Genomic DNA, 9,384 nt, shown 5'->3' on the forward strand with positions numbered 1-9,384 from the left:
CAGCAGGAAATAGTTTTATCTTGTTTACTTTTTTCAAGTATTTTAATCACAGTTAAATGCAAAAACAGAACAGCTAACTAATTTCTGATTTATCGGGGAGAAGAAAGGTTCTATGAACGCTAATATATCCCCCACAGAGGCCTGAAATGAAAAGATCAGAATCACCAGCACTTTTCCCAGAAACCTCCTTTTCCATATGGGGATGTCCTGGGGAAGGATAACAGAAGGATTACCCATACCACGGGACCTTCCCGCTCTGTGCTCTCTCCTTGAATAAATAGACCGTGATCATTACTGCTTAATGTCCCGAGGCAAGGGACCGGAGATTATAGAAAGGGGCTGGAGGCACCCGAAAGGGAAGTGGAATACACTAGAGAAAAACTTGGCATGTTTTATCATTTTACCAAGGATGAGCACAATCAATACTTAGTGGATTAAATATTGTTGAAGGACTATATTTTAGTAGTGTCATGGTCTAAATTCTTTTTCCAAAGCAATTTGTGTAAATAGTTGGCAAAATGTAATGGGTGGGAATAGAATAAGTTTTGTTTTTACTATTTGTCTGTTCCTAAGCACATGCTGGCCTGACAGATCTAACTGAAACTCACATGTACTCTCCTTCAAGGTATTTTCCAACATGAGAAAAGTGTATGTCTAGTTTTTAAATTAGTAATATAAATACAAGAATGGGAGAAATCTATGCATAGAAAAAACGCCAGTAAAATTTAAAGGAAGAAATTAGTCAAAATTAGAAAAAATTAAGAGCTTTTTTCTCAATGTATTTACCTATATCCCTAACTGCAACTAGACCAGCTTCATGTCGGAGGGAAGGAATCTCTACTTGGATACATTCTGGAAGTGCTGTAATTTGTTTTCACCTTCAGCTATTATTAGCAATGACAGAAAGAGCTCTTTTAAAGAACACCTAGTAATTGGCTTAAAGTCACAGTTCAGGTTAAATTCTTTTTTATTCTTTCTGCTAGATTACATTAACAGGGGTCTTTGCAACCTTCTGCGCCCTCCTTTCACAGTTCAGACTTTCTCACAATCACACCATAAACTTGGAAGCCTACTTACAGGACAAGAAAAGTGTTTTCCCTTTGCCACGAGACAGGTCATGAAATAGAAGAAATATTCTTAACAATCATGAAAGTAAAAACGTTAAGGAGACTAGGGCACCATTAATTATTTTAAGGAAAGCACAAATCTGCCTGCATCCATGGTAATGTGTGAACGAACTGCTAGAAAATGGGTTTTGTTTTTAGTATGATGGAGTGTAATTAGTCTGTGTTTGACTTATTTCTGTCTGGTGATTAATAGGTACATACCAATTTAAAACTCCTGAATCATCTCCGCCGGGTACACCAATTGGCAGGATCAAAGCCAGTGATGCCGACCTGGGAGAAAATGCTGAGATTGAGTACAGCATTACAGAGGGAGAGGGGCTGGACATGTTTGATGTCATCACCGATCAGGAAACCCAGGAAGGGATTATAACTGTCAAAAAGGTAATGTATTTTTTAAAATACCACACAAATGAAGGCATTTACTTTTCTCTGGTCCCTAAGTAACTGGGGGCAATTACATCTCACATGAATGTTCCTCTCAAGTCTTGTTTTATTAATTTTCTTTTTAAGACCTAGTCTAATGACATTGAGAGTTCTTTGGTTGGCTTCCAGGGGTCCTCAATAATCTTATACATTCATTAATTCTATACTTTCAATAAATTTTTATTAAAAACTTCCTGAGTAAATAAACAATATAAACAAATGATATACAAAAAATACACGAAATAAATAATATAAGTGAAGAATAAATTTTAAAACAGTTCCAGACACTGTTCTAGATGCTGGAGGTGCAATAGTACATTCAACAGGATGGTCTCTCCTCTCAGGGAACTGCTCCCAAGGACAAGAAAGCAAATAAACAAAGAAACATGTATAACTACAAACTCTGTTGCGTGCTTTGAAGGAAGAGAATAACACAAGCAGTGATAAAGATGGTTTGAATTAGAGAGGATGTATAAAGACCACAAAAATAAAGTAGCAAAATTTCCTGCAAGCTCTTTAGCTACTTTTTGGAACACAATAATAAAGATTTTATATTCTAAATTCCTATTTTCCCCTATGTACTTACTCACTAAATATTTAACCCCCAGAATTGTTTGGTACCACGGAGCAGTATACTAAAATATGGCAAAAATTAAAATCCAATAAACTGTGTGCTTCAAAGCTGAAAATAATATTAGTTTTGGTTACTTTTTAAAAAGATTTCACTTTTATCATGTATGGTGTAATATTTTCTCTCTCCTGTCACATATTGTTGTATTTGCTGGTAAATATAAGCGTAAGTAGATGTAAATAAGAAGAAAAATTTTCATCTTAAGCTTTGGATTACATGCCTTAATATCTGGAAACACAATAAAACATGTTTAAGTGACATTCAGATCAATGTTTTATACTATAATATAATTAGGGAGCCCATTAGTGTGCATTAACCTTTTTAATATTCTTGGTGCCTTATCAGATTCAATCTGAAATTTTGCCTAGCTGACTAAATTACATTCACTAACATCTTGATTAATTGTGTTTCTCGTGAGCCTTGTCATATTATCATCTAAAACTAAAAGCCAGCAACAAGCATTTGGGTTCACTATGTCTCCAGAAGCAGAGATATTTCTCCTAAAGACCTCTGACAACAATGATCATTACTTTCTTTGGCAAGTAATTAGCCGGATGCCCTTATCAGGATATCACTTGGAATATTTTATCAACTCATGCCAAAAAAAACCCATTTATAATCTATTTTATCTGAATGAAGAACAGGGAATCATGCTGCAGACCAGTGGTCCTCCATCCTGGCTGCACAGTAGAATCACTAGGGGAGGTGTTTAAAAGTATAGATTGCCATCCCCACCCCAGATATTTTGGTTTAATGGTCCAGGGTGGGGCTCAGATATTGGCAATTTTTTTTAATTAAAAAAAAAAAAAATTGGGGCCGTACCACGCAGCATGTGGGATCTTATTTCCCTGACCAGGGATCGAACTCACACCCCCTGCAGTGGAAGCACAGAGTCTTAACCACTGGACCGCCAGGGAAGTCCCTTGGCAAATTTTAAGCACTCATTAGCTGTTCAATTACAGCCAAACGTGACAACATCTGACACAGAAGGATCTACTACATATTTGCCAACCTGCTCCTGGCGAGGCTCCCTGTAGTCAAATATAAGGATTTTTTTTTTTTTTTTTTTTTTTTTTTTTTTTTTTTTGCCGTATGTGGCCCTCTCACTGTTGTGGCCTCTCCCATTGTGGAGCACAGGCTCCGGACGCGCAGGCTCAGCGGCCATGGCTCACGGGCCCAGCCGCTCCACGGCATGTGGGATCCTCCCAGACCGGGGCACGAACCCGTATCCCCTGCATCGGCAGGCGGACTCTCAACCACTGCACCACCAGGGAAGCCCAAATATAAGGATTTTTTTTAAAGGGGGCCTGTTCTAGGTTCCCTCCTGCTTCTAGGTTCCCTCTCCTGCCCATCATAACTTGCACCCCTGGTGCGTGATTTCAGCCCACACTTCCATCAGGATTGTGTAGTATCTGAACTCCAATGTCTTTACCCAATATCACGCTGTGTAGTGATGTCTCAAAGCAATATGATCACTTTCATTTATCGGTGATTTGCCCTAAAAATGGCTCATGCCTTGGCTTTCTGTGTCTTGGCTGCTTTAAATATGTCACTTCTTCCTCCCCGCACCCCCCACAAGCTCTTGGACTTTGAAAAGAAGAAAGTGTACAGCCTCAAAGTGGAAGCCTCCAACCCTCACACTGAACCCCGCTTTCTCTACCTGGGTCCATTCAAAGATTCAGCCACAGTTAAAATTATGGTGGAAGATGTAGACGAGCCCCCTGTCTTCAGCAAACTGGCCTACGTCCTACAAATAAGAGAAGATGCTCAGATAAATACGACAATAGGCTCAGTCACAGCCCAAGATCCAGATGCTGCCCGAAATCCTGTCAAGTAAGCACACGTCTGTGACATGTCTCTTCCATAAGTTTGTTGATTTATATTCAAATATTCACCTGTAAGTTGGAAAAGAGGAATCCCGTTTTTCCAATTAGTTTTGTCTTCCTAAAAAACTACTTTAAAGTATCTTTACTAACTCTGCTCTCCTTGCTCATCATAAAATATTATTTTAGCAACGATGTAAACCTAAAAAACTCAAAATTTGGGGTGAAAAAACATAAAATGAGCTATAAGGAGGTTACTGCTTACATGGAAGTGGTACAGGTAACGCAGCTGAATGGTCTGGGTTTTTTTTTTAGGTCTTAGATTTGTCAGAGATTGGTGTGGAATGGAGAAAGCATTTTTAACAAACACGGCACTGTGCTTGAAAGTCAGTTTTTCAAGCGTGGAAGAACCACCATGTAACACTTACAGGCAGAATTATGCTCCATTTGGATGCATAATTTTTTTCTGTTGCAGACATGGATAAAAACAAGCACTGTTTCATGATATACGTCTGTGAAATCCTGGGGAAATTAAATTAATAGAGCTGAATCCAAATATATACTATGTAAGCAAGCTCTATTTTCCCTGTACTTTCCTTACACCTTCATTGTAAATCATGTTGTAAGAAAGCCTCATTGCCCTTTGAGACCACCACTGCTTAAGCATTCTAGAATCTTATCATGAAAGCACTGGAGTCAACAACTTTGAGCCTTTACCAGTAGCTTAGTTGACTAGATGAGAAAAGTGCTAAACCAGAATATTATTGTGTAAATTATTCCTCATGAAGAAAGTAAGCAGACTGAGAAGCGGTACCCGTGAGTCTACAGATCTGTTCTGATCAGGGCACTTGCCATGTGCCAGGCATGTTCTAGGCACTAGAGATATGACAGAGAACAGTACCAAGTCCTGATCTCATGGAGCTTACATTCTAATTGGGGAAGAAAGAAATAAGCAAATGATAAATATGTGCTATGTCAGGTGAAACTAAAGTGTAAGCAGTAAAATAAGACAGAGCATAGAAAACAAAGGGTATCTGGGGTACCATTTTAGATAGTGTGGTCAGGCTTGGCCTTGTTGGAAATCATCTGAGTAAAGATTTGAATGAAATGAAGGGATGAACCACACTGCTCTCTGGGGGAGGAACATGCCAACAAGAGGGGAAAGCAAGGGTAAGGTCTGACATCAGAGCTTGCTTGGCAGGTAGGAGTAGAGGCCTCCGCAGCTGAGAGAGGGACGCAGGCGGGGAGTGGCACTGTATGAGGCAACAGGGAGGTTTGGTAGGTGGTGAGTGAAGCAGGGCCTGCTGGGGTTTGTAGGCGCTGGTAACCACTGGATTTTATTCTGATTGAGGTAAGAAGCCGCTGGAGAGCTTTGGGTAGAAAAGTAAACTAATCCAAAACTACTCTCTAAGAGGACCACATTGGCTGCTGCATGAAGAATATTATTGCAGATGAAAGAGTTTGAGGCTCTAAGGCAGTCGTTTTCCAACTTTTTATCCATTGAGCCCTTGAGTTCAACTTTTTAGCCACTGAGTTCAAATGAAACCTCATGGCAAGTCCCACATCTAAGACTCAAAAATGCCAGGCTTATTTTCAGGGAATAATTTTAAATCTTTGGGAAAACAGACTCTGTTGTCTTAGCATTCTACTGGAATACCTGTAGACTCCTTAAATTGGATGATGGGCAACCCAAAGCAGCCACATGAGAGCCCCATGGGTCAAGTGTTCCTCCGTATACATTTAACATTATTAATAAGGAAAATGAATGACGGCCTCTGCTCCTACAACACAAATAATCTTAAGTACTTTCCCAACGTGCAGAGTTCGTGTTACTGCATAAGACAAAAATCTTAGCAGGTCAACATCAAGACCAATTTAAAAGGGCTAATGCTGGAAGTTTATAAATATGAGCTTCGGTTACCTCTTTGATCAGTCAACATGCTTTTAATTGAAAGAGATAATGTCTTCTGGGAATGTAGGCTTCATTTTTATGTCTGCTTTACTTTTTATACCAAATACCACTTTTACCCATTGCATTTATTTTGTGTTTTATTACAGGAAGTAGTTAGCTTGTCAGATTAGGTTGGCTGTCAGCTAATTTTAAAGTTTTTTCTGCCGGCCTTCCCTTGGTACATATGGATTTCATATATAGATATAGCTTTCAGGATTAAAATACACATAGATATATTGGTATATAGATGCATATTCCAGTGGGTTTTTTTATAGGATAAACTGATTCTTATATTCAGAAATTACAACCACACATAGTTTTTGGTTATGCAAGACATAAATATTGCACAAGTAAGTGCTAGACACAATGTTAGGTGCACAATTAATACTGGAGAATTCTTCCCCCAAACAATGATTTATCATTATGTAAGCACAAATCTTTAATTCTTTAATCACATAAAATAATTTTCTTCCAACAACTTCATATCACAAATGTCCTTTGATTTCCATGGAAGTCTTACAAAATGTCACTCTGAATACTTATTATGAAAAATTTACAGGCAAACACATTTTCTTTTCCTGACCCACAAATCTCCCTTCAGGATACACGAGAAGACAAATTATTGAATCACAGAATACAGTAAAGTTCTAGGGAATAAAACGAGGTACCTAGCAGAATGATCTGCTATAATCATGATGAGATTGGTTACCTTTTTCCTTATCAGTTATTAATGTGACTGGACAGTAAATTTCTGGATATAAATAGAAATTACTTTGGAAAGAAAAACAACAAACAAATGAGGCCTTGTGTGCCTCAAATGAGATATCTTTCCTCAACAATGTAGACATTTTAGGTTTTCTATTAATTTTTAAATCCCCAATTAAGGAAAGAAAATAATACACAATTATGGTATTTCCTAAACAGTCCTCTCTCTTTAAAATCAAAAGCCGCCTTCAAGTAAAAATTCCTCACCCCTTACCCTTTATTTCAAGGCTTGATTGGAAAATACAATTACTTGTAAAACTTAAAACTATGGCAGGAAGAAAAGAGGCAACGAGCAAGAAAAGATTACTGCTGTGTATAACTGTTAACAGCTTATAAAGGCAATAAGCATCATGTCTTAAACTTGACATTTTTCATGAAAGAAAAAAATATATTTGTAGAAAATTATTAAATTCCTGACAAAGGCTATGAATACTGAGATTTCCTTTTTGGTAATTATGTCCTATAAATATTTATCATTCTCAAAGATGAAGAAAGGTGATCAAGCAAGTTCAATGCAATTGGCTAAATTCTTAATAAAGGTTGATTCATGACGTAAGTGGCAAAACAGTAGCTATTTCATCTGTTTCAACCCTTTTGATAATAAAACACTAGATTTATGTAAACTGAAACTAAAATTCCATCTTAACATATATGAATCCATTGTGAACTTCATTAATTCTTTTTAAAATCAAGTTTAAATAGCCTACAATAATGGAATATATATTTTTTAGACACCTGCTAGATGACAAAAATAGATTTTATTAAGATAACATTGTTTATTATAATTCACTAGTAGTACTTTAAAACAAAATAGTTAATTGAAATAGAATCTTGGAACATGGTACACTATTTGCAAGTTAGTAACAAGAGTTTTTTTTTTAAAAGCATTCATAATACTTCCACATGTGTATGACTAGGTAGGACATTTACTTAAAATATATTTCTACTGAGTTGGCATTTTAAAATTTTGAGAATTCATCTGAAATAGGCAATTTTTTGTTCATAATGGCCTTCGCATATCAACTTTCTTCTGAGTTTTCTCTTTTTTTTTTTTTTGCGGTACGCGGGCCTCTCACTGTTGTGGCCTCTCCCGTTGCGGAGCACAGGCTCCAGACGCGCAGGCTCAGCGGCCATGGCTCACAGGTCCAGCCGCTCCGCGGCATGTGGGATCTTCCCGGACCGGGGCACGAACCCGTGTTCCCTGCATCGGCAGGCGGACTCCCAACCACTGCGCCACCAGGGAAGCCCCTGAGTTTTCTCTTTAATGCTCCCCCCATAAAACAGGGTGTATACATATTTTCCCCTTACATATGACTATTCCAGACACTAGTAATAAATTTATAAAGAAGATAACATTTCTCAAAATCTACTAGACTTTCATCAGTTTCAGCGTTGAAGACTTTGTCCTGTTTTGGTTTCTAAAGCACCTCTTGGTTTTCTTTGAATTCTCCAAACTCTCCTTTTTAAAGATTCATCAAATTCCTACTCTACTCTGGGCACTGTTCTAGTCCCTGTGGGTCTCCATTCTCCCATTCATCCTTTAAGCAACTCCATTCTTTGCATTTTTCCCTGTTCTCTTCCTAGAGTGTTGAATAGGAAATCTAGATTGTCAGTCTGGATGTTTATCTTGAGCTTCCTGAACTTTCCTCAGGCACCTCGGCCTCAACATATCAAAACTGGAACTTATGATCTTCCCCAAATCCTGTTCTTCACTCCCATCATTTGTGACAGCACCATCCAGCCATTCTCCACAGTTCAGCCAGTGATCTTTGTTAAGCATGAGTTAGATGGTGACACTCCTCTGCTTAAAATCCACTGGAAGATCCACATCAAGTTCAAATAAACTCCAACTCCTCTCCACAGCCAGCCCATCCTTCTACAGTCCCGACTGCGGATCTCTCCACAAGCTCGTCTGCTATTTCCCTCTCCAGATTCACTAACCTCAGCCACATTAACCATCTTTTGCTTTTTCAAGATAACGATTTTTTAAATAAAATGGATAATAGAAAAGTAGCCAATAACCCTACTTATGTGCGTGCGCGCGCACACACACACACACACACACACACACACACACATTAAAGTCCTAACCAAACGTCTAAAAACTTAAGTTAAAATGTAAAATTACTATATAAACTTGATCTAAATTACATTTTTTTAAAATGAGACTTTAGTAATGATACTCAAAATCATGCAACTTGTCTAGTGGGTGTACTATTAAGACCTCAATTGTAAAGAAATAATTTATCAGAATATTTTGCTTAATATTAAGTTACCGATATTCAAATATGTGCTACAGGTAGAAAAAAATTCATGCAACAGATTTTCTGGGAATAGTTTTAGGTTGCGAGAATAGCAAATCAAAGAAAACCTTTCTAAATTCTGCTCTGCATTATCAGGTATTCTGTTGATCGACACACAGATATGGACAGAATATTCAACATCGATTCTGGAAATGGTTCAATTTTTACATCGAAACTTCTTGACCGAGAAACATTGCTGTGGCACAACATTACAGTGATAGCAACAGAGATCAGTAAGTCCACCCTTTTACCACTGCTGTCCCTGATTGACAGAGAGAGCATCTCCACAACGGCTAGTGAAATGCGCTGAAACTCGTCACCATGTATTGATGATCCCACTCGATACTTATTGAGGGAAAGA

At 37.9% G+C, this 9,384-nt stretch overlaps 1 protein-coding gene across 1 annotated transcript in view; it reads left to right on the forward strand.

Moving 5' to 3' along the window:
* CDH6 (cadherin 6) overlaps positions 1–9,384 on the forward strand; it is a 128,963-nt gene that overhangs the window by 109,635 nt on the left and 9,944 nt on the right. Inside the window, exons 6-8 of the mRNA XM_007451410.1 lie at positions 1,321–1,508; positions 3,761–4,014; positions 9,120–9,256. Of these exons, the coding sequence (XP_007451472.1) occupies positions 1,321–1,508; positions 3,761–4,014; positions 9,120–9,256 (579 nt within the window). The remainder of the gene's footprint in view (positions 1–1,320; positions 1,509–3,760; positions 4,015–9,119; positions 9,257–9,384) is intronic.

The sequence above is a fragment of the Lipotes vexillifer genome, unplaced genomic scaffold (genome assembly GCF_000442215.2).
Source record: "Lipotes vexillifer unplaced genomic scaffold, Lipotes_vexillifer_v1.1 scaffold896, whole genome shotgun sequence".
In the NCBI taxonomy this organism is placed as follows: domain Eukaryota; kingdom Metazoa; phylum Chordata; class Mammalia; order Artiodactyla; family Lipotidae; genus Lipotes; species Lipotes vexillifer.